Source organism: Cryptococcus depauperatus, chromosome 8, assembly GCF_001720195.1.
Source record: "Cryptococcus depauperatus CBS 7841 chromosome 8, complete sequence".
In the NCBI taxonomy this organism is placed as follows: domain Eukaryota; kingdom Fungi; phylum Basidiomycota; class Tremellomycetes; order Tremellales; family Cryptococcaceae; genus Cryptococcus; species Cryptococcus depauperatus.
The window spans coordinates 494496-517488 of NC_089475.1; the positions used below are offsets into that span (position 1 = coordinate 494496).

The following is a 22993-nucleotide window of genomic DNA, read 5'->3' on the forward strand; positions in this document are numbered from 1 at the left end:
TGCCAGCCTTACAGAGCACTCGTCTTCTATACTGTTTCAATGTTTACTCCGATTTCCAAGAAAAACATAGCAACTGGCAGCAAAAGGACATTTTCCCTTTTCACAGTATTATACATGGTCCTGAGAATAAGAAACACATAAACTGGGTATCGTGAAAACGACTTTATTCAACCTCCAAGTTGAAAACCAAATCATTGTCGATGCTACCTCATAATAAAGTAGAAACCACTAGGAAAATACGCGTTGTATCTCCATCTAGAACGAATATACTATTAATACTACCGTCAACTAGATTGCTCTCTACGCTGAACTTTTCTACGTAGCATTACCCCTTCCACATCCCACAAGAGCCTTCCCGTACCCGTCATCCACCGTCTTTTCCTTTGTCGTTTCTTTATCATCCTAATACTCATTGGGTTCCCTTCGGCGTCTGCCAAAATTAGCTCTCCCTTCCTGTATTGTTCATCAATCTCTCGACCTTGCATCCAATAATCCAACCACACAACGCCTCCAGTCACAACGACTTTCAATATTAAAACCACCGTGTCTGTCATTGCCAGAGTTATGATTTTTGGAAGAACTTTGCAAGTAGACCAACGAAGATGGGACTCGAAATTCACAACAGTAGGAGTCTTGTACAACAGCGCCGACGAACATGATGGAATTTGTGTCGATGCAGCCAACAGAATCACTGTCACTATAAGAGACACGTTAGTTGTCGAGTTGTTAATAAGTATGTTTTAATACTTACTGGCATGTGTTATGACCAAAAAGCTCATAACGGTGAGGTGCAAACCTGACTGAAGCCAAGCAGAGTCACTGCAGTTGAGCGTCAGCACCATGAAAAATCTATGCGATAGAACGTTCAAAACACTTACACAGGTTGGCCTCGACACAAGCCTATAATCTCCAGTACAATACCTGGTAACAAATAGAAAACTTCAAGAATGACCACAACAGTTGTCATAATCCAACTAGAATCCTAATCAGCCACAGCTAGCTTTGTCAGCATCAAAAAAACAGAGCTTACAGTACCAGAGGTTGCACGAAATTTTTAACCAGCAGATACGGTATCAAAACTGACATGACAAGATGAGATATTGTCAGAAACAGATGAATGATTGGCATGACCGGTGTTGGCAAATGGATATGAGCTGGTAACTGTAGATGAGGAAATTGAACATGAGGGTACAACAAGTTGGAGAAAAACGTCGCCTGGGACTTGGATGCTGGAAATAGCAGATGATCGGAACTTGGTTTCGTTGAAAATGTTGCTCTGGACAGGGTTGAGGTAGAGTCAAAACGCCAGGACGATCCCATTGGAGTGGATGAGCTGGTCGTATTTGCATGTCTCAATGATAGAGTGCTTGCAGATTGAGTCTTGTTCAAGTTGGAGTTTTCTCTTGGAGGTAAATATGGTGTTTGAAGAAAAGCGTATTGCGATTCAGTGTCTTCAGATGGCATGAGTGTTGAGTCTTGGCCATCAAGTACATTTTTTTGATCATGGTTCGAACCTGACGCTGGAGTCGCATGGCATTCCTGCGTTTTCAATTGACCAGAGACCACCTGCTCCATTTCCCAAGATTTAAGCCCAAAAGAACTTTCCGAAAGAGACTAATGACAAGCTTTGAGATGTCAGCAAGGTTTCATATATCGACAGTGACTTGCCTATGGAAGATCTTGTAGCTTATATGAGATATCCTTTGATGTCTATTCTATAGGAGGTATAGCATAATGGTATGCATTAGAAACGATGACAAAGGACGTTCAATGATAGTTTGACATGATTAAGATAAAGGTTATAATCTTAATGGTATTTTACAATGGATTTTGCACTTTTCTAAATATGCGATCAGATATTTTATGGAATGACCATTGAAAGAGACAAATTGCGTTTTTTTCTTTGTTTTCTTTGGATATGCCATTATTTAAAAGGAAACCCACTCCCTTCTCCCAGAGTAAAGTCGTCCCAAAAACCTTTTAGATCGAAATCAAAATTAGTATCCCCATAGTCGAAGACGCGATGGTGACCACCAGCCACAAAATCTGGGTTTGGAGCGCCATTACTGAAGAATGACATGCCGGGAAAAGGAGGAAGTTGGAGAGTAGAAGGTGGAGTGTTATTTTCTTGAAAACTTGTCGGAATAGACCAAGCAAATGCAGCCGGCTGCTCTGCTCTCGCTTGCGTGCTATCGGTCTCTGAGTCATGACCACGATTAGGTTCAGGAGACGGGAAGCACGATGGTACGGCCTATTGCGTTTGAGTTGTCAGGTCTTGTCATTTGGGTATGTCCAGCAAGAAAATGGCTCAACGTACGTTAGTATCATGAAGTTCTTCAAGTTTCTTTGACAACATCCTCAGCATCTGACCATACTGCACTGCAGGGTGATCCTTTTCAAGACACGCCAATACCAAACCAGCGCAAACATTATCAACCAGCTCTTGTATTCTGTTGTGGCATTAACGCTAGTTACAAAGGGTAAGACTTGCACCACTGACCTTTGTCGGTCCTTTTCCACCACTGCTCCTGAATAACTACTTTTTAGGGCAAATACGGCGGCATAGGAGATATTGATCAAGTACCGAGAAGGAAGGTATCTCAGGCTGCCTTGTTGCGCTAATCGAAGAGAAGTGTGTAAAACCTCATTGGCAGCACCAATGGAATCATAGATGTACAACGCATCGGGAGATGTCGCAGAACCTGTGGTAATTTTAGTATGTGCATCTTTTACAGATGACACGCTTCTTACCGCGAGGGAACAGTTGCACTTGCCGGGATCCATCTCTACCCGACAAGCTTTCCTCGTCTGCCCGCCACTGTGCTCGTTTTACATGTGCAGAGTAGCCAAAAGATGAGATGTAGAGTCTGCGTATCACATCTTAGCTTTGATGGCTTACGGTTAATATATTACAAATTACGTACCTAACAAAATGGTACGTCATCCAGCTTAGATCTTCAAGTGTTATGTTGGACCACTTCTTGGGTTTCCAGATACTTTGATAGCTATCCAAAGCTGGCAGCTATTGGTCAACATTCAACAAAAACATTGAAACAACCGTACCTCGTCGAAAATGGTCCAAAAACAGAAAGTACTCTCCTTGCTTCACCAACGTTTCGGTCCTCAGTTTACTTGGATATAAGATATCATGGGCGTTTGTCATTATTTGAGTTAGCTCAACTAGCGACTGCATCAAGGAAGCTGAATCGTTGTGGGCAGCCCCATTCAACTCAGTACTTTGGGACAGCTGAAGTGGGAAATTAAGTCTTGCAGCAGCTTCTCCAGTTTGCGAGATATGAGAGTATCCGACGAAACACAGCGCGGGACCTCTTGACCAAAACGCTAGACCTGTTCGGAGACGTAATGGCAAAGTTAGCCTTTGGTGCATTGCGAAAGCAAAATATCACTCATCTATCGTCCGGTCATATAGATAGCACCAGGTCCAAACGCTTCTTGCTCTTTCAACATCGGGAGTCCTACAAGCTTCGTCCACTTCTAGCGAGATTTGGTCCACTACATACGTCTTCAGTCATACTTTTATCAACAGCAGATGAAACTCACAGCCTAAGAGGTAGGCAGCTCTGATAGCAAGCCCTATGAGGGCCCAGCTTCTTCGATTATCCGTGCCATGCATCCCAGTACCCACATATTGTGTCCCTGGCCCTGATAGCATGCTGACACTTGTATCTTTAGGAGGAGTTGCACGCTCTCTAGGTAAATGTTCTGCAAGCAGTAATACTCCCTCGACAAACCCAACAGACCCGGGTAGGCCCGCAAAGGAATAATCGCTCATAGCGTCTCGCAGTATGGCCCATGTTTTGTCATGGACGTCTTTATATCGATCATTGGTTGGATGGCGAGAGGCAACAGCAATGATACACATGAGGAGAAAGCTGTCATCGTATATGAGGTTTAAGAGCTGTTCCCTTGACCGTGGAATCCGTGCTGTTTGGAAAATTGGCTGTCAATGGTCAGCGAGGATTCGCTCACTGAAACATTCTATCACATACAAGTGCGGGATGATAATGCCGGAAATATACATCAACAAGCTCATGCAATCCGGTTTCATCCAGAATGCCTAGCTTAATTAGATGAAATGCGCTGGCATCCCTAGCTGGCGCTTTTTCTGTCTCAACATCATCCCAAGACACTTTCTTAAGATCACCACTTATTTGCTTGTTTGAACCTTCTTCCTTCCCTCCCTCGCCATCGGTGGCAGCATTTGCCAAAATCTCCAAAGCTTCCATCTCATTATTGACACTAGCGTTGACAAGCTTTCTCCCATCTGTACCTGTCTTGCGTCTTTTAGACCGATTATTAGGAGAGAGGGCGGTATTAGAGGCTGTTGATGAGTCACCCATAGAGGCTGGGGTAGTAGTATCATTATGATGCTGGGATACAGAATGCATGGCCGAGTATGTGTCCAAAGTCGGTATGTTTGATATCAAAGATTGAGCTGTCTGTACCGTCTCGGGCCAGGGAATGGCTTGAGATAGATATGCTGTAGATGCCTTATGTTGATAAACATTTGACATTGTCATAGGATGGTAAGCAGACTGGTTGGATGGTCCCGCAATGGCAGATGCTTGTGTGAACGAGGCTTCAGAGAGCTGTGGTCCAGATGGGTTTTGAGCGAGCTGCTTGCTGTGTACTGGATAAATCTCTGGTTGCAAAGTGTTTGACGATCCTTCTTCTGAAGCTGGATTCGTTGCGGAAGCGCGACGACGACGTTTCTACAGCCCAATTGCAGACCGCGATTAGCTGATACATGAAACTTTTGAGACTTTTGCACTCACACTGGGAAGAAAGATACAGTCACGCTGCTCCCTTCGACATCGTGAACAGGGAGGCTGAAATGGCGTGTTCACATCCCCGACTACTCTGTTATCAGCCACATACGTCTCATGAGAATGGTAACGCACGATCGCAGCGAGCTTTGCGAAGGCGGCAATTTGTCTACCAGTAGTGAGCATTGTTTGTAGTTTCAAAGTAGCCGATACGGCCATGCCAGTTTTGGGCCAGTCGCTCTCATCACGGACACTCACACAAGCCCTATAACCACGCTTGGGCAGACTAGAGCCTTGGTTTTCCCTTCTACTTTCGGATGTCGTGCTCTGCTGGCCGGGTTGGGCAGAGGGATTGACGGCGGTCGAAGGACCAATGACGGGAAGCTGTTGGTTGGGTGTTGAGGCGAGAACGTTGTAGAGATCCACTCTTGGATGAGGAGATAGCTTTGAAGGAGGTTGTGGGAGCATGGACGGTGATATATAGTTTCCAGAATGTTGAGCCATGTCGGCTTTGAGTTGATGTGAAAAAAGCAAAAAGTGGTAAAATATTTGCAGTAGTGATACAAACCATCTACCTGAATCGGTAAATTCGGACCGACAACGCCGCTTATTAGATGCCGAATGCGGCGAGCTCCGCCGAGCGTACCAAACCACTCTCTAAGTCATACCATTTAATGCTTGGGATGCAATGGCGCCTTATCAATCTGGAAATATAAAAGGTTAGCTTGTTGTATCCGCCTTGTTTTTTTTTGCTAGCTTGTCGTACACTTTTCCTTTTGAAAATTGTCAAGCGGAGAAAGATATCTATAGCACACGGCGATCAGCGGTATAACCCGGGTAACGGCCCGAAGGATTTAAGTCAAGCCGCAGAAGTATGTAAAAAGGCCAAAGGACATACAAAATAGGAGAAGGTATCGAAGGCGCTTGTCTTCCCTTCTACATTCTCTATCTCCAAAAGTTAAGTTGAGTGTGAGTAGCGTGCTGGCCTTCTCGAGTTCTTTATTTATAAGCAGTCGTTCAACCCAGGTTCTCCTCTTTCAGCTCCGTTACATTTGAAGATAGCCTTGTAATGACTGCCAACGGCTCTCCCAAAGCTCGCCTCTGGCCTGGAGGTCCATCAGTACCTCTTGTGACTGCAATGAATGCTGATGAGAGTATCAACTTTGAGGCTCTCGCCAAACAGGCCGTTAGAATGGCAAAGGCTGGTATGGGCATTGTCTTGCTTGGAACAAACGGCGAAGGTAAGTTTTGAGACTTATCGTGGATTTAGCTAACCATACGGACTGAATGTAGCATCCCATCTTTCTCCCGAGGAACGCAAGCAGTGTACTATGGTCGTTCGAAAAGCCCTTGACTGTGCTGGTTTTGCCGACGAGCCTCTTCTTGTCGGTACAGGTGCTGGTTCTGCCAAGACCACGATTGAAATCACCAAGCAAGCAGCTGAAGCTGGCGCTACCCATTCTATTGTCATCACTCCTGGGTATTTCTCTTTTGCCATGGGACGTGACCGAAAGGCGATCAAGGATTTTTTTATCAAAGTGTTTGACGAGTCTCCCATTCCTGTCATGATCTACAACTTCCCGTGAGTCATTGCCTCTCCTGATGGATCATGTTGTGGGCTAAAGCAAATATGGCACAGCGGCGCTGCTGCAGGTATCGATCTGACATCTGACGAGGTCATTGAGTTGTCCAACCACCCCAACTGCTTTGGTGTCAAGGTGAATAAGCGTACAGTGTCTCTGCAAGATTCTAACAGTTAACTTGGTTTTGTAGTTAACCTGTGCTATGATTGGCAAGGGGCATCGAATTGCTGCTTACACTCAATCTCCAGAATACCTCGCCAAAAAAGGTGATTCCCTCAAGGCTGCTACTACAACTGGCCAATTTCAAGTTCTCCCCGGCTTTTCCGAAAGTACTTTACCAGCACTCCTCTCTAGGCATACCGGTGTCATTACTGGCACCGGAAATGTCATTCCAAAGACCATTCGACGACTTTGGGACTGTTCTGTAGCCGGACTTCAAGGAGACGCTAAAGCGCTCGCCGAGGCAATGGAATTACAAGATCGGGTGGCTGAGGCTGACTGGATAATCGTCAAGGCTGGTATTCAAGGCACAGTGAGTATCTTTAAGACAAACTGAAGTTATAAACGGTTAGTGACCATACGCTGCCTAGAAATATTTCCTCGACTATTATGTTGAGAAAGGTCTTGGAGGAATCGCTCGACTTCCTCTTGGTACCATTTCTGAAGATACAAAGAAGCTGATTGAGGTCAATCTCAAGTCTTCCTGGGACTTTGAAAGTTCACTGTAATGCCATAAACTATTTTAATATCTAGGCGTAGATTTCTTCAAGCAATAAATGTACATGTCATGCAGAATTTCAGAAACTGATGTTTCAATGATTTTTAGTATTTGTTTTTATTACATTTTATCCCAGCGGAGATACTTTAATCTCCTTATCCGATTATTGAAATGACTCGACTTTCCTGACTTTTTAGATAAGATGGACCGAGTCAAGTTGTATTCTTTTTCTTTTGTTTTCTTTGTCAGTTGTTTCAAAAAGACGCTTAAAAGAAGTCAAAGCAGGGACATTGGGACATGTCTTCAGCATCTACATCCACATTTGCTCCCATAGAAGAGCTTTGGCGAAATTCAGCGGACGAAAATGTCCCTTGGGTCATTCAAAAGTACGGCGGCACATCTGTTGGCAAGAGCTTGGAGAATATTACACAGATTGTAGAGTACGTTCCTATTGAATGCTATGTCTGATCTCATACTCGGCGATAGGTCTTACATTGCAGATGGCTCTCGAGTCGCTATTGTCTGTTCTGCTCGCTCATCCCAAACAAAAGCTCTTGGTACTACAAACCTACTTCTTCAATCTTCCCGAGAAGCCTTGCAGTCATCCGACACATCTATCAGCGAGCGGTCGGGCTCCGTGTCTGGTAGTGCCACACCATTCTTTCCTAAACGAGTTGGTTCTGGTTTTTTTAGTAAAGACCAAACTGCCTCAATGATATCTTCAATTTCTTCCCTTTCTCAGATCGATACCCCTACTCGATGTGTTAGCCCAAGCCCTTTTCAAAGTAGCTGCAACAAATCTCCCCCGCGGAGCCCAACAACTCAAGCACAAGAGACCCCAACCCAACAAGAACCTGCTTTTTATGCTACTGTCGATACCATCAGAAAGGGTCATTTGGAGGCTGCCAGGGCTTCATTGAAAGAGGGGCCCCTGAGAGATGAACTCGTAGAGGAAATTGAGAGAGACTGCGATGCCTTGAAAAGCTTTTTGTATGCTGCTCAAGTAAGATACCTTAACATATATGGATCTAGAGAGATTAACCATGACTTTGCAGATCATTGACGAAATTAGCCCGAGAAGTCAAGACTCTATAGTCGGCACTGGCGAAAAGTTAGCTTGCAAGATTGTTGCAGCCGCTCTCAGAGATAGAGTATGTCCCTTTTTTAATTGGTCTCATAAATTGTTGATCGTCTTAATTAGGGCGTGGATTCTGAGTTGGTTGTATTGGATAATATTGTTGACGCTACCATGTCTTCTACTGATGATACACTGGCTGATTCTGGTGATCAAGGGGTCTCTCAACTCGGACAAGAATTCTACACCCAGCTAGCAGTCAAACTGGGCGAAAGGCTGAGAGAATGTGGTCAACGAGTTCCTGTCGTCACAGGTTATTTTGGCTCTGTCCCTGGCTCTCTCCTTGCCCAAATTGGCCGCGGGTACACCGATCTGTGCGCTGCCCTTTGTGCTGTCGGTCTCAAAGCTGCAGAATTGCAGATATGGAAAGAAGTTGATGGTATCTTTACTGCCGACCCTCGTAAGGTTGCGTCCGCTCGTCTTGTCCCTTTCATTACACCCGACGAAGCCGCAGAACTTACGTACTATGGTTCTGAAGTCATTCACCCTTTCACTATGGAACAAGTTATTCGAGCTAGGATTCCCATTAGGATTAAGAATGTCGAGAACCCCGCCGGTCCTGGTACTGTCATTTACCCTGATAAGGCTTTCCCTAGAGGCTTAAATTCTGTTGCTCCTAAAGCAGAGAGAATTGTCGAGGGCGTGGATGAGAGGATGCCGACTGCTGTTACTATCAAGGATACTATCATCGTCCTCAACATACACTCCAACCGAAAGACTCTCTCCCATGGTTTCTTGGCTAGGATCTTTGGTACACTCGATAGAGCAGGTGTAGTCGTTGATCTGATTAGTACCAGTGAAGTTCATGTAAGTGCACCTATACTTCCTTCGTATGACTACGTGTAACTAAATCTCTGAACAGGTATCTATGGCTATGCAAGATTTCCTCAACCAAAATCGTTTTGACCGCCTTGTCAAAGACTTGGAAAAAATTGGCACTGTCACTGTATCTAAAGACATGGCCATATTGTCTCTTGTCGGTCGAAACATGAGGAATGCCATTGGAAGTGCAGGTATGATGTTTACAAGCTTGGCAAGCGCAATGATCAATATCGAAATGATTAGTCAAGGTGCTAGTGAAATCAACATCAGCTGTGGTGAGTCTATCACTGTTATTTATAAACAAAAGTTGACAAATTTTGTCAGTGATAGAAAACAAGGATGCTGTCAAGGCTCTTAACGTAATTCATGAATCATGTCTCTCTTATCCCCGTTCCCCTGCCTCCAACATGGCAGGATTACAATTAAAATAGATTTGTAGTATCACATCAAACTTTTAGCATGTTGTCATTCAAAGGGGATAGAGAGAGGCTGTTTTACAACAGATCTAGTAGAACTTGCCGCATTTTTGAAATCCAATGCATGTTCTATAATATTATCCAGACCGGAAAACAAAAATTATAGCAGCCGTTGCAAGCTGGTGAGGGTGACACAAACATGAATGAAAACAGTTCAAAATCCACAAAGACGAAGCAGCAAGTGAAATTGATATATACACATGCGAGCAAGAGCAGAGTTCAGAAAACTCAAATTTCTAGGTTAAACAAGAATATGACAAATTCATTCATTTCCTAACACTGAGGACCCATTCTAAAAATCATACAAACACGTAAATGGTTTATCCCACTTCGATTAACCCTTTAAACTTTTGACTCTTTTGTGTGGGTATTTAATCATCAAACTTGATACTGTGAGTTTGAAGAGTAATTTCTCCGCCAACATAACTCTATAATCAGAATCAGTGATGTCTCGTTAGCTACACAACACTATAACTTACACCACGCTTTTTCTTGTTTTTTTCTTTTCTAAAACCCGCACCACGAGTGACAATCAAGTCCCTTGAAGCTTTCGATCCATAATCATTAGTACTTGCACCAGCTCGTTCTCTAGCCTCAAACGAATTGTCCATCAAAGCCTGGTCATGGTATGTTATGTTTTCGGCTTTGATTCTCTCAAACCTCTGACCTTGAACCCTCTGACCCTTGCTTCCTAATGGCGTAGCAGCTGCACTAGCTGGCGTTTCACTCTTTTGAGCGCTAGTGCGACCATGGACAGGGGTAATAGTAGTGGTTGATGTAACAGTTTCAATGCCATCCTCCAATCTGCGTTTTTTGGTAGTAACAACAGCGACAGCTGTTGCCTTGTCAGATGAATCATCAACGGTAGACGACTCAGATGAAGAAGACGTAGAAGGAGATCGACCTTTTCGTTTGCCAATGATTGGCTTGGGTTCTGCCTCCTCAGGCTCGGAGTCACTGGATGATGAGGAAGAAGCAGACGACGATGAAGAATCCGAGGAATCCGCAGCGGAGGATCTGGAAGATTTGGAGGATTTGGAGGATTTGGAGGATTTGGAGGATTTGGAAGATTTGGAAGATTTGGAAGAGCTAGAAGATTTGGAAGAGCGTGAAGATGACGAAGTGGATGAGGAGTCGCTTTCGTTCTCAGAATCACCCTCGTCCTCGTCACTGCTCACATCTTCATCACTTGAGACCTCTGCTTCAACATCAAGGAAACCAGGTTTCCCAATGGATTTCAAAGTTGAGGAAGAGCTGCTCGAAGAGCTAGAAGAACTAGTTGAGCTAGAGGATGAGCTAGAACCGGAATCAGAGTCAGAGTCAGATTCAGATTCAGAGCTAGATTCAGGAAGAGGGACTTTTGTTGGGTCTATAAAGACGAGCATCAATACTAATTATTTACGCATATGGCAACTTACCAACAGGTTTAGCAGCTTTCTTGTTCTCAGATTCAGAATTCGAGTTCGAGTTTGAGTCTGAGTCTGAGCCAGATTCAGAAGTAGATTCAGAATCATCGTCACTATCAGAATCCCCTAATTTACTTGACGTGTCTTCAGATTTCCTACAAACACATCAAACGTTTGGCTCTCACGCCGCTCTTTACTTACGATATAGTAGCCCAAGCACTCTCCAGCTTATCAGCTTGGCCTTGAAGAAGCTTGACCTCCGCCTCCTTTTCAAACGCTCTTGCAGATTTTTTGAAGCCCCTTTTGACTAGGTAAGCAAGCAAAGCGGCATCCAAACTTTCAAAATGTTTCTCAGGCATTGTCTTCTTTGCTTGGTATTTGATAAGATTAAATAATAAGAACTTGAAGAAATTTTGATAACGCAGAAAAAAATAAGGCGGACATCGCCGCTGTTAGGAAAGCTTAATTACTCCCAGAAGATTAGATCTATGAGGCGGACATCGCCGCCAGATATCTCGTGCCTACCATGCCTTTTGGTCACTTATTCTTCTTTATCTTTACTTTTTACTTCTTTTACAATTCAACCTTGAGAAACTTGCATAAGCATGCCCTTCGGATTTAGCCATGTGCCATTAGTAGCCATTGCCAACTCGGCTATATGCTCCTTCTTTCGTCAGATTGAAGTGTATGGCATTGAGAACGTGCCAACAGAAGGGCCAATTATCTTGTGTGTATAGACTTAAACAGAGGTTGATTCGCCACTGTATCCTGCTAACTTATATTAAGCGCATGTACTCATACAAACATGGCCATTGATGTGAGCCAGATCAATGTTAAGACATTGGCGATACTGAGTAAGAGTAGCCTGCGCTTCTGAGTAATACCATACCGCATGGACATCTCTTGCACTATTGGGTTAGTAGAAGCCATTGGTTGCTTTGTATCCACGTTGCTGAACTGAAACTACTAGGTCAAAGACTCCTTATTTAAGAATCCTGTGCTTGGTTGGTTGCTTCGAAATGCAGGTAACATTGGTGAGCATGTTGAATCTTTATTGTGGGGGGATTTAATCCTGACTGTCAATTAGCCGTGGACCGTAAGAACAAGAACAACCAGATGCTTTTTCGTGAGACTTTTGAGGGTGTGCCTTTTTCAAATGGATATACCTGGCCTCACTAACCCATCATAGCCTTGGCTCTTGGAGAATCCATTGGTGTATTTCCCGAGGGCACCTCACACACTGAGCCACACTTGATTCCTCTTAAAGATGGAGCTTCCTGGGTAGCCCTAGAATACATTAGGTATCTCCATGGTACTGAAGAAAACAAAGGTGCCAAGAAAGGTAAGAAGGCTATCATCATTCCTGTAGGTATTGGATACGTGGACAAAACCAAGTACCGAAGTCGCGTCGTCGTCCGGTAAGAGCCCATTCAAGCAGCGAGTTCCGTTCGCTCAGTTAAATCACAGTTATGGCGAGCCTATTTATATGGAACAGTTTGAAGGTCAATTTCTCAGCGATGAACCAGGAGCCAATAAACTGGCAGTCAAAGAATTGACCAAGACCATTTCCATGGAATTCAGAAAGATGACTGTCAATGCGCCAGATTGGTGAGCCTTACCAAGCGTCACTAACATAATCCTGAAGCCATGCAGGGATACTGTATTTGCCGCCAAAATGGCGAGAGAACTCCTGTGGCCTATTGAGGATGACTTATCTCTGGCTAATTTCGTACAAGTATCCCAAACGTGAGTGTTTCATATGCCTTGTTAAGGTAGTATACTCATAGTTTGACAGCCTTGTTGATATTTTTTGTACGCCAAATGAGAAAATTGTCAACCTCAAAAAATTACTAGCTACTTATCACAGGCTTCTTCAATCATCTCGTTTATCCAACGCAGCCCTTGTTGATCTAAAGCTTCCTAGGCCCCTCAATCCAAACAGTGAAGCTTCTTTGACTTATCGCTTCTCTACGCTGGCTCTTTTTATCAAAGATTCTATCGCATGTCTTATTCGCCTTCCATTCTTCATCGCGCCAATGCTGCTTTATCTTCCTATCTATATCGTAGGGGTCCTGGGTTCCAGGCTGGTAGAGGATGAGCTTGAGACTCAGGCACAGATGAAAATTGTTTTTGGATTGCTTTTGAGCTTTCTTATCTATCCAATACTCTTCTTTACTTTATGGGCAGTCTTTAGGACATGGGTTGTAGGAGCGATCATGGCTGCCAGTGCTGTATGGTTATTGGGCAGGTATCACTCAGCTCTGATTGATGAGAATTACAACGCGTGAGTATTACCACTCGTCCGATTAGGCTTATACTCATGTGATTACATAGCATGAAGCGTCTTATAGCTGCCTGGCGACTTCTAGTCGGCGTCTGGCTCCCTCGAGACTATGAGATGCCCCTTCCGTCTTTTGTCGACCATTATTCTCTCTTCGCGCCAGATCCTCCGAAAATCGCTGGCCTCCCACCTACTACGCCGCCAGAGAAATACCAAAAGCCAAAAAGACTTTCATCACGGGTTCTTGTTAAGCATGTCTTGCGTGTGCGAGCTCAGGCTAGCAAAGAGTTGGCCGAACTTTTGTCGGATCTAGAAAAAGGAGAAGAGGTATATGTTCAATCTTGGTTATCCAAGGAATTCGGAGGGAAGCTATTGTATGACTTGCAACCAGAAGAAGAGGTGCCGAACGGATACGTCCAACAAGGCGGAAGGAGAAACGGCCGTGAAGTTCTCAGCTACCTAAGAGGAAATGGCGCAAAAGTGCCCTACATCTCGGGAGAGATCGCTGGGGCCAGTAACGGAGTAGAAAATGAGGCAGAGTAAGTTGTATATTAGGAGCCGTGGATGAACAGTACGGGTGTGGATTCGTATGGCAAGTTGAGTGAACTAGGGTCAGTTGGTCAATGTTAGGAGAGATAGGCCATTCAAGTCGTCTGAATTGTCCGGTTTACACCCATAGGATGCTACCTCTATTGTACTACTATAGTACTTTGCCATGATGAGACATATCGCCTCAAACAGTATGCGAAGAATTTGATATAGCTACCTCTACGTATGAAATTATCAATCCCACATTTTGTCTTACACAGTGCCTTGATTTATTTCCCAAATCTAAAACCGATGTTGTCGGCATTTCATTTTTCGAACGTTTATCCATTTGCATGATTCATCATTTTCAATTTTTACATCTCCATCTACATAAACCTCAACGACAGTCAGAAACGACTTTTCTATTTATTTATATTGTTTGTTCTTTCAAACGATTCTTGACTCGAGATACATGTCCCAAATCTCTCAAAGAACAGCGTTTGACGCTGACCACTAGGGTAACTGGCCGACACGTTTGTCTTTTCAATCTTCATCCTTCGCTCTTGTTTATAGAGCCAGAGCGAGAATTGGATTCATTTCTTCCATCGAGGAAGCCAGGTATCTTGGTATTGCATAATTCTATTCAGTTGCCAAAGCAGAGAGATGACAAGAAGCCATACAACAATAGTCTACGATAGAGCACGAAAACGTTTGGAGGATCTGTGTTGTACGATTGGATCTGCCAGGTAGCCTAGCTAGAGGTGAGTGTTTTTATCTATCCAGTTGGCACAGAAAGATAAATCTGTATAATACCCCCAAGTGGTCAATCTTGCCATTACATGAATTCTTGTGCTTACAACCTGTCAGCAAAGGAACTATCATCTTAACCGAGATTTCAAAAGTCGATACAACATGTCGTATACTGCAAATGATACATCCGTGCGTTCCACGATACGACAGCCCAAAGATATTGAGTGTTGGGGTCACCGAGGTGCCTCTGCTTACCTGCCTGAAAATACGTAAGTGTGTCCTTACATATACCCTATCGCAGTCAGCACCCGAATATCTTTAGGTTAATCGCTGTCGTCTCTTCTGAGAGGCGCTGACAGCGTCTTCACAGACTCGCAAGTTTTAGTGCTGCTATTGCTGAAGGCTGCGATGGTATTGAAAGCGGTATGGTACAAAACCTTGCTCGGACAATCCTTGACACAGCAATTGTATAGACGTGCATGCAACTTTAGATGGAGTTGTTCTCATGTTTCACGATCCCTCTCTTGGTCGTACCACAAATGGGTCAGGCTTGATCAAAGATCAGCCTTGGAAGGGTGTCATTGAGTATGTGCTTGATTTTAGCGGCAGAACCCTACTGACAAATTCCCAAAGACATGTGAGGACAATCAAAGAACCTGTACAACCTATTCCTCTCTTTGAAGAGCTTATAGCGCTTCTTATGGAGGTAAATGGATTCACTTTCAATCGACCAGCTCTGACATACTGAATCTTGTATTATTGTAGCCTGGTAATCGACATGTTACACTAAATGTGGGTCGCCGAAGCTTAGCTCAACGTTAAGAGATGTTGTTGATTTGTACATTTAAGATTGATTGCAAGATGCAAAATGACCCAAAGCGACTTTTCGTGAGTGATCAGCTTGTAAACATTGATCTGAATCATTAACATTATCATGCGTAGCCAGAAATGTCTCGAATCATCTCGTGAATCAATTTTTATTCTATCAACATTTGAGACTAATTTCCACAAAGCCAATACGAGAATCACGAAACGGAACTATGTCCACGTATTATCCTTGGTCTCTGGCACCCGCTTTTCATCCATTCAGCCATAAAGTATCTTCCAAACTGTCGACGTTTCCATATTGGGTTCTCTATTCCAATTGCCAAGACATTCTTTTGGGATGTATGCGATGGCTTCTCCATGTGCTTTCCGCTCCTTATGGGAACTGGAGGTCAAGCTTTTATTCAGGAATGTAGAGAGAAAGGTAAGGAAGTTACTGTTTGGACAGTCAACAACGAGACCGAGATGCGCGTTGCGATGTTATGGGGTGTCAAAGCTGTATTGACAGATCGTGTTGGAACGTTTGTCAATCTAAGAAAAGAGGTTGGTGGCGTGAAGTTGGTAGGCCCAGCTAACAGCCCTGTTATACTAGATCATTCAACACCCTGACAAACTGGCTTTACAAGGCATAGAGAAGTATACTTTTCCTTGGTCTCATTGGCGATATTACTCTGCCGCACAAGTAACTTTTTGTTTCCTCTTTAAATTGTATTTGAAAGCTCATGGCAGTCTAAACCTCTCTTTGGATTTTTCTGCTTGTGAATCTTCCTCGCCTTTGCTGCCACCTCCTCAATTGGCTCCTGATTATCCTCTGTGTGACCGTGCTATCGCATCGTCGCCAACTTTAACCGACAAATCGACGGCAACGCCTGCTTCTGGCATTATTCACAACATTCTTCCAAATGACCCTTCTTGACACAACACAACATATGAATTGTAGACTTGGATTTTACGCACTCAACTTGACGTCATGCGCACTGTATGCTACCAGCCAGGACCTCTAGAGATGCCTAACCTTGAAGAGTTCTCCATGATTGAGGATCCGAAGCAGGAGGCGATTGCAACATAAAACCTGCCTCAAGGAAGAGAAAACATCTAGCCAACTTGATAGTCTTTACCTGGACAATCTCATAGGAGCGTACAATAGCGTGTGGACAATACATAGCTCTCTAGAGCTTTTTAGATGGGATTTAGGATAGCTATTCGATAATGACTTTGGATTTTTCTCGCTACATTGCTTTTACATGCACATTATCATTTCTCTATTCACATTTATACAAAACATTTAGCCGAGATATTCTCGGCTAAATGTTTATCTATTGTAATCGGTCAAATACATAGCCGAAGGTCATGGGTGAGACTTGAATTCAACTTTTGATTCTTCTTGCATTTGCATTTGCATTTTCAATCTCAAAGAGTTTTACAAACATACCATGTTTCCTCTTGTAAAGCGTCCATTGAACCTCAGGACGTATGCCTCCGCGGCTTTGGCCTCCGTCCCCTCTAATGGTAGCAGTCTTGCGCCTCTTGCTCTCAAGGCTGCAGAGGAAGTGTCTTCCAAGTGGAAAGGCACCACTGCAAATGGTGGCAGGACGAAAAATTACATTGGCGGACAGTTTGTTGACAGCCAAGCTGATAAATGGCTTCAAGTCAGAGACCCCGTGAGTAGCAATGGCAAAAGTCTGACGCTAGACTGATCAATTTGCACTGTATAGGCTTCTCAAACTTTGATAAACACTGTCCCAGAGACAACTGCTTCCGAATTCAGCGAAGCTGTGGATTCTGCAAGCCAAGCGTACAAGACGTGGTCCAAAACTAGTATCATGCGTCGCCAACATGCAATGTTCGAGTATGTCATGGTTAATGTATAAAACCTTTGCTGACATTAGTCAACACTAGGCTCCAGCACCTGATCCGCCAGCATGCTCCAGATATCGCCAACTCTATCGTCCTTGAACAAGGCAAAACTTATGCTGATGCTCTTGGAGATGTTGGTCGTGGCCTGCAGGTCGTTGAGACGGCAACCTCTATCACTTCCACTCTTATGGGCGACAAGCTTGAAGTTGCAAAAGACATGGACACTTTTTCGAGGAGATTGCCTCTCGGCGTGACTGCCGCCATCACACCTTTCAACTTTCCTGCCATGATTGTACTTTGGTCCGCGGCTTTGGCTACTGTCACCGGTTCGTATAGATTAAGGCTGACAACCTCCAAAAACTAATGTAATCAGGAAACACTCTTATCGTTAAACCATCGGAAAGAGATCCCGGAGCTACGATGATTATCGCTGAGCTCTGTGAGCGTGCCGGTCTCCCTCCCGGAGTTATAAATGTGTAAGCCTTATGATAAGCCTAGACAATCCCTCTGACCCATGTCAAGTGTGCACGGATCAGCTCCGACCGTTAACAGGATCTGCGATGATCCTGCTATCAAGGCCATCTCTTTCGTCGGCGGCGACAAAGCAGGCGAACATATTTATAACAGGTGACATATCAATTCCCACTGTCTTGACTCTTTGCTAATTCAGATTAAAGGGCAATACCTCTTGGAAAGCGAGTTCAGGCCAATTTGGGAGCAAAGAACCATGCAGTCATTATGCCTGATGGTGAGTCTGTCACTGGTTGGCTTGAAGTAGTCATCTCTGACATTGGTGATAGCCAACAAGAATCTCGCTCTCAACGCAGTAGCTGGTGCAGCCTTTGGTGCAGCGGGCCAGCGTTGCATGGCTCTTTCTGTCGGCAAGTCCTTCAACCTATATTCAAACTAACTCAAAGATGTAACCGGGGCTTATGTGATTTGTAGCAATCTTCGTCGGAACTGCCCGAGATATGATCCCAGATCTCATTGAACGAGCTAAGGCTTTGAAAGTTTCGGGAGGGTTTGAAGAGGGTGCTGATCTGCAAGTATCTCTCTTTCAATAACGCAGTATCTTTGTTGACGGTTGGTGTATAGAGGGCCTGTCATTTCACCGGAGGCAAAGACTCGTATTGAAGACTATATCGGTTCTGTTGAGAAAGAAGGTGGTAAAATTCTTTTGGATGGTAGGGGTTTCAAAGTGCCAGAATACCCTAACGGCAGTTTTGTTGGGCCTACGGTCGTGGAAGCCGTCACCACCATGAAGGTGTATAAGTATGTACATTTGTGTAGTCTCTGCTTTTGCTGACCCACTTTTCTAGAAATGAGGTCTTTGGCCCAGTGTTGACGATTGTAGAGGCCGATACTCTTGACGATGCCATCGCCATAATCAACGCCAACAGATAGTACGTTTATGTTCCTCATGTAGTCTAGGTCGAGTATCTTACATCATCTCTACATAGTGGCAACGGTGCATCTATCTTTACCAACTCCGGTTCAACTGCCCGTAAATTCGAACTCGAAGCCGATCCAGGCCAGATTGGCGTTAATGTTGCTGTACCTGTTCCACTTCCCATGTTCAATTGGTCTGGCAACAAGGGCTCATTCAAGGGCGATATTCCGTTCTATGGCAAGAGTGGATTGGATTTTTATACTTACAGAAAAACAACAACGTCTTTGTGGCCTGAGGCAGATGCGGTTGGTAACCGAGTGAGTCAATCTTCAGTAATACATACAGAGATTTTCTACTTACACACATGTCTCTCTAGGCAAGTGTTCACATGCCCCAAATTCATTGAATAAAATAGACTTTTGTCTATCTGTGCCTTTTTAGCCGCGATGTCGTGTGTTTCTTTATTTTTGCAATGGTTGTCAATAATTGGACATAATTTTTACAAATGCAACAATATCCCAAGATGTTTCTTTTGGCCACAACTTATGCCATCCCTTCTGTTTCGTTCATCTTCTTTCTCCCTCTGCCTCTGCCTGTGTTTGATATGTCTCTGTCTGTTGTTGGACTTCAAGCAACTTCCTCAAATAATTTCGTCTCATATAATTTTCCTCCTCAAGCAACATCAGTCTCGCTTTGGCCATGATGTAACGAATTTGCCATCTGCTTCTACCGAGTACCTCTATTGGCTCACCGTTTGGATCATCTGGGTTTTCCACTTTTTGCACGACCGGAGGCGCAAGAGGTGGCAGAGAAGCTTCCAATTCTGCTAGTGATATTTCCACACCTTTTCTTTCTGCCTGTTGTAAGTCGCTTAGGGTGGGATCATCAAGCGGATCAGCCACCAATTGCTCCAACCTCACCGTCCATTTGCCTTTTCCCTTATCTTCCTCTTCATTTCCATTCTCGCCAGGTTTGTATTGAGGAAATAAGGCGTGACGAGGAAACAACCGTCTCGTCTCATTCAGTGCCAAAAGTTCATCCTCACTTTCAATTTGGATAGGCAAGCGAGAACGAATTCGAGGAAGTACAGCGGCAAGTTCTTCATCTGTCATCAAATCTTCGTCTGATGCAGCGAGATGGGTTGGTATGAGTGGTGCGGGTGATAGAACCAAACGGTGATGAGGTTCAAGTTGATGCTGGGGTTGTGAATGGGTTCTCGGGGCAGTGATGGCAGTAGCTGATATTGGTACAGGTGTTGAGAGATCTGCAGGACCAGAGGCAGGTCTTGTTGCTGATTTGGTTACACCTTTATCTTTGCCAATGCCCGAGGTCGATTTGACTTTGCCCTTAGTTCCACTCCCTTTCGGCGGTTTTTGAGGAGCAGAAGAGTGTATGACGTCGGAGTGAACAGTACGTTTATGTTTGTTGAGGGCATCTGTACGGGCGAATGCCTTACCGCAGCCTATGATTAATGGGCTCAATAATCCCACTTGGGAAAATTACAAATTCTTAGCGTACCTTCAACCGTACAGATATAAGGCTTTTCACCTGTATGAGCTCTGATGTGGGTAAGCAGTAGCGAACGACCTTGCTTGTGGCCAATCCGACCACATGTCCGCCATTCACAAGCAAACTCTTTTGAGGTATTGATATGATCTATCCAATGACAACAAAGTCGCAAGCAAACTGTTAATCGCGAAGACATCATGATGCAGAACAACGAACCCTTGACATGCCCATAAAATTCCTGTTTATCTTCTAACTCTTTCTCACACGTACCCCATTGGCATTTTTTGATATCTGCTTCTTCAACCTTGAGCCTTTTCGCAGCTTTTCGAACAGGGCCGGTCGTAGCTGCAGCAGCAGCTGGAGGATCCTCGTCGTCTCCCAGCAGCTCATCAATCTCTTCATCTACGCCCATGATCTCCCTCTGCCTCTCCTTCTTGACTATTCCAATTTTAACCTCATTTTTACTTTTATCCGCATCGTCTGTTCTATCAGACTGTGTTTGCTCTTTTTGCTCTTCCTTTTGACGTGGTGGCAGTAGGGATGGATTAGGCTGAGAATTGCTTGAGATGGGCTCGGTAGTCCACGACGGTGCAGGAGAAGAACCAAGCTGAGTTGAAGTTATGTGATTCAATAGAGGATTTTTGCTTGGGCTTGCATGTATAGGATGAACTTTCTGGGGAGAAGAGTCTCGCTGGGAAGTCGCTGGAGGAGAAGATGGAGAGTGGGAAGAGGCTTCAGATGGCATCGCTTTTATATCTGCCACTTTAGATGTTGACCTCTTGTAATGTTCTCTTTTTAACTTGACATTACAATGTCAAAAAAGGAAAAATAAGAGATGAAGGAATGTCCGGGATAGCAAAATATGTCCGGACAAGAACTCCGTCCACAACTGTTATTTATGGGGACCACCCACCTACATGAATTTACAAAGGTAGGCAAACCTATATAGCATTGAAAGATTATATCCTTTAGAGATACATCCTATGTATTATACAAATCCCAAATAATCTATGCTGGACCCTTCATGGCCAACTTCAATGCCTTTTCCAGTTGCTCGATATCAGTCGTACTTCTTGCATCAATTCTCTTCATAGGTTTGCCCAGTGTGTTCATAATTCCCTCCACATCGGCTTTTGAGCGATAATCGTGAGTGAAAATGACAGAACAACCTTTTCGACCAAATCGACCAGTTCGACCTAGATACGAAACGTGGTCAACGTCAAGGAGAGAAGCCAGAGGGTTGACCTACCGATTCGGTGAATATATGTCTCGATGTCAGGTCCAGCATTGGGTCCTCTCTCCGGCACATCATAGTTGACCACCATGTTCACCTGAGGAATGTCGATACCGCGAGCGATGACATTGGTGGTAATAAGCACCTTAGTCTCAGCATTCCTGAATCCGTCCAAAATGGCATCTCGTTCGTGGGATTGTTTGTCTCCATGCAAGGAGGCGACGGCATGACCTTCAGAAATGAGACGATCAGCGATTTGGTCGGCGGTGACTTTACGCTATGTTTAGGTGTGGCTGTAAGTATTTTCAAAGTTATGACAGAAAAGCTACTGACCTTGCAAAAAACAATACTTTGACCGATAACCAGACAGTCATACAGTGCAGACAATGCCTCATACTTTTGCTCTTCACTATCGCACTCAAGATAAAGCTGCCTAATGGCATCTACAGTGATTTCTTCTTTGCGCAAAAATATTTGATTGGCTTCGGGGGCGAATCTCTGGGCAAACTCTTGTACATCGTCGTTGAATGTAGCAGAGAAAAGGACATTCTGGACAGTGGGCGGAAGGAGTCTAAAACATAGTCGGCATCCACTAGGCAGGTACACAGCGACACGTACTGCTTGATTCTAAACGTTTGTTCGCCCAATCCCTGCTGTGCTATCAACTCATCTGCCTCATCGAGGACTAGCACTCTGATTTGTCTTGAGTCCAGTATTCTTGAACCTCTCATCAACATGTCCACCAAAGTACCTGGTGTTCCCACTAGTATTTGTTTAGTAATTCGAGTATTGCGAGACCAAGAACCAGGAACAGCGAGAAAAGTGCCGACTTGAGTGAATTGGCCCATCTTGTCAACGACCTCTTGAGTTTGTCGAGCAAGTTCCCGAGACGGGGTGATGCAAATGGCCTGAGGTGTAGGGATGTTGGGGTCTACCCGGCTGAGCATATTGAGCGTAAATGCAGCTGTTTTGCCTGTGCCCGACTGACTTTGCCCTATCAGGTTTCGCGGACTGTGCCACCTTCAATCAGCGCTTGCCAACGGTGATTAGTCCTACGTACGGATTGGCAAGGAGCAAAGGAAGAGCTTTCTCTTGAATCTTGGAAGGCTTTTGGAAACCTGCCGCAATGATACCCTTCATCAGATCGTCGTGACTATACAGCGTTAGGCCATCACATAACCCAAACATATATCATACAGATTGAGCTCCTTAAAAGATTGAACAGAGTACAGGGGCGAGTTTGGATCGCCTTGCAGGTCTGCGAGTTTGACCTTGTGAACTATTAGTCCCCATTTCTACCTCGTGTCACTTGGACACACCTCAACCTGGAAGTCGTTTGTGATCAAGCCTTGGGTATCATCCTTGAGCTGGATCTCTTGCGCCTCTGGCTTGGATGGTTCCGAACGCCCTTCGACCGCCTTTTGTTCTTCGTTGACTTTTCCCCGTTCTTGTCCGCATTGTCAGCTGCGTCCGCCATACTCATCTCCATGCATACCATCTTGGTTCATTTCTTGCTGGTTTTCTTTTTGGACGTCAGTAGAAAGTCCCTCCATACTTGTTGAGATATTTTCAACAGAAACATTTTTCTGTTTTTCATCGTCAACCATGTCGGCCCAAGATGTGGAGGCGGGGGCGGTCTGTGCGTCGTGGCTCATTCTTGAATATGGAGGAGGGTTGAAGGTCTGTGCGTTG

The 22993-nt window shown here is 44.5% G+C and overlaps 10 protein-coding genes across 10 annotated transcripts; 5 read left to right on the top strand and 5 right to left on the bottom strand.

Moving 5' to 3' along the window:
- Window positions 1-284: 284 nt before the first annotated feature.
- On the bottom strand, window positions 285-1575 carry L203_106107 (uncharacterized protein; the record flags this gene model as incomplete). Its single annotated transcript, XM_066215467.1, has 4 exons — window positions 285-697; window positions 752-819; window positions 879-974; window positions 1031-1575. 4 exons carry the CDS (start codon window positions 1573-1575, stop codon window positions 285-287), a joined length of 1122 nt encoding a protein of 373 aa, XP_066071564.1.
- Window positions 1576-1924: 349 nt separating this feature from the next.
- On the bottom strand, window positions 1925-5291 carry L203_106108 (uncharacterized protein; the record flags this gene model as incomplete). Its single annotated transcript, XM_066215468.1, has 12 exons — window positions 1925-2251; window positions 2318-2450; window positions 2501-2702; window positions 2752-2867; window positions 2925-3015; window positions 3064-3360; window positions 3412-3513; window positions 3562-3961; window positions 4011-4733; window positions 4797-4876; window positions 4923-4956; window positions 5046-5291. 12 exons carry the CDS (start codon window positions 5289-5291, stop codon window positions 1925-1927), a joined length of 2751 nt encoding a protein of 916 aa, XP_066071565.1.
- A 184-nt stretch (window positions 5292-5475) lies between these two features.
- L203_106109 (uncharacterized protein) lies at window positions 5476-7098 on the top strand (the record flags this gene model as incomplete). The annotated part of the gene is made up of 7 exons (XM_066215469.1): window positions 5476-5506; window positions 5751-5756; window positions 5801-6028; window positions 6081-6369; window positions 6427-6505; window positions 6561-6902; window positions 6961-7098. 7 exons carry the CDS (start codon window positions 5476-5478, stop codon window positions 7096-7098), a joined length of 1113 nt encoding a protein of 370 aa, XP_066071566.1.
- A 287-nt stretch (window positions 7099-7385) lies between these two features.
- L203_106110 (uncharacterized protein) lies at window positions 7386-9476 on the top strand (the record flags this gene model as incomplete). The annotated part of the gene is made up of 6 exons (XM_066215470.1): window positions 7386-7528; window positions 7575-8091; window positions 8144-8239; window positions 8290-9030; window positions 9086-9320; window positions 9370-9476. The coding sequence occupies 6 exons, from the start codon at window positions 7386-7388 to the stop codon at window positions 9474-9476; spliced, it is 1839 nt and encodes a 612-aa protein (XP_066071567.1).
- A 416-nt stretch (window positions 9477-9892) lies between these two features.
- L203_106111 (uncharacterized protein) lies at window positions 9893-11286 on the bottom strand (the record flags this gene model as incomplete). Its single annotated transcript, XM_066215471.1, has 4 exons — window positions 9893-9949; window positions 10001-10890; window positions 10940-11082; window positions 11129-11286. 4 exons carry the CDS (start codon window positions 11284-11286, stop codon window positions 9893-9895), a joined length of 1248 nt encoding a protein of 415 aa, XP_066071568.1.
- Window positions 11287-11532: 246 nt separating this feature from the next.
- Window positions 11533-14579, top strand: L203_106112 (uncharacterized protein; the record flags this gene model as incomplete). Its single annotated transcript, XM_066215472.1, has 14 exons — window positions 11533-11654; window positions 11714-11744; window positions 11792-11842; window positions 11898-11961; window positions 12015-12068; window positions 12117-12345; window positions 12395-12535; window positions 12581-12673; window positions 12723-13211; window positions 13262-13747; window positions 14144-14173; window positions 14254-14362; window positions 14425-14497; window positions 14557-14579. The coding sequence occupies 14 exons, from the start codon at window positions 11533-11535 to the stop codon at window positions 14577-14579; spliced, it is 1995 nt and encodes a 664-aa protein (XP_066071569.1).
- Window positions 14580-14648: 69 nt separating this feature from the next.
- On the top strand, window positions 14649-16380 carry L203_106113 (uncharacterized protein; the record flags this gene model as incomplete). The annotated part of the gene is made up of 10 exons (XM_066215473.1): window positions 14649-14755; window positions 14857-14909; window positions 14960-15071; window positions 15120-15192; window positions 15252-15278; window positions 15336-15374; window positions 15429-15451; window positions 15500-15854; window positions 15904-15993; window positions 16252-16380. The coding sequence occupies 10 exons, from the start codon at window positions 14649-14651 to the stop codon at window positions 16378-16380; spliced, it is 1008 nt and encodes a 335-aa protein (XP_066071570.1).
- A 364-nt stretch (window positions 16381-16744) lies between these two features.
- Window positions 16745-18964, top strand: L203_106114 (methylmalonate-semialdehyde dehydrogenase (acylating); the record flags this gene model as incomplete). The annotated part of the gene is made up of 12 exons (XM_066215474.1): window positions 16745-16972; window positions 17027-17160; window positions 17211-17494; window positions 17542-17644; window positions 17691-17795; window positions 17846-17916; window positions 17969-18049; window positions 18114-18210; window positions 18264-18440; window positions 18488-18571; window positions 18629-18875; window positions 18935-18964. The coding sequence occupies 12 exons, from the start codon at window positions 16745-16747 to the stop codon at window positions 18962-18964; spliced, it is 1641 nt and encodes a 546-aa protein (XP_066071571.1).
- Window positions 18965-19124: 160 nt separating this feature from the next.
- L203_106115 (uncharacterized protein) lies at window positions 19125-20812 on the bottom strand (the record flags this gene model as incomplete). Its single annotated transcript, XM_066215475.1, has 3 exons — window positions 19125-20020; window positions 20077-20214; window positions 20284-20812. 3 exons carry the CDS (start codon window positions 20810-20812, stop codon window positions 19125-19127), a joined length of 1563 nt encoding a protein of 520 aa, XP_066071572.1.
- Window positions 20813-21075: 263 nt separating this feature from the next.
- On the bottom strand, window positions 21076-22956 carry L203_106116 (ATP-dependent RNA helicase DBP5; the record flags this gene model as incomplete). Its single annotated transcript, XM_066215476.1, has 8 exons — window positions 21076-21263; window positions 21317-21578; window positions 21635-21872; window positions 21920-22312; window positions 22362-22454; window positions 22499-22572; window positions 22621-22748; window positions 22797-22956. 8 exons carry the CDS (start codon window positions 22954-22956, stop codon window positions 21076-21078), a joined length of 1536 nt encoding a protein of 511 aa, XP_066071573.1.
- Window positions 22957-22993: the final 37 nt, after the last annotated feature.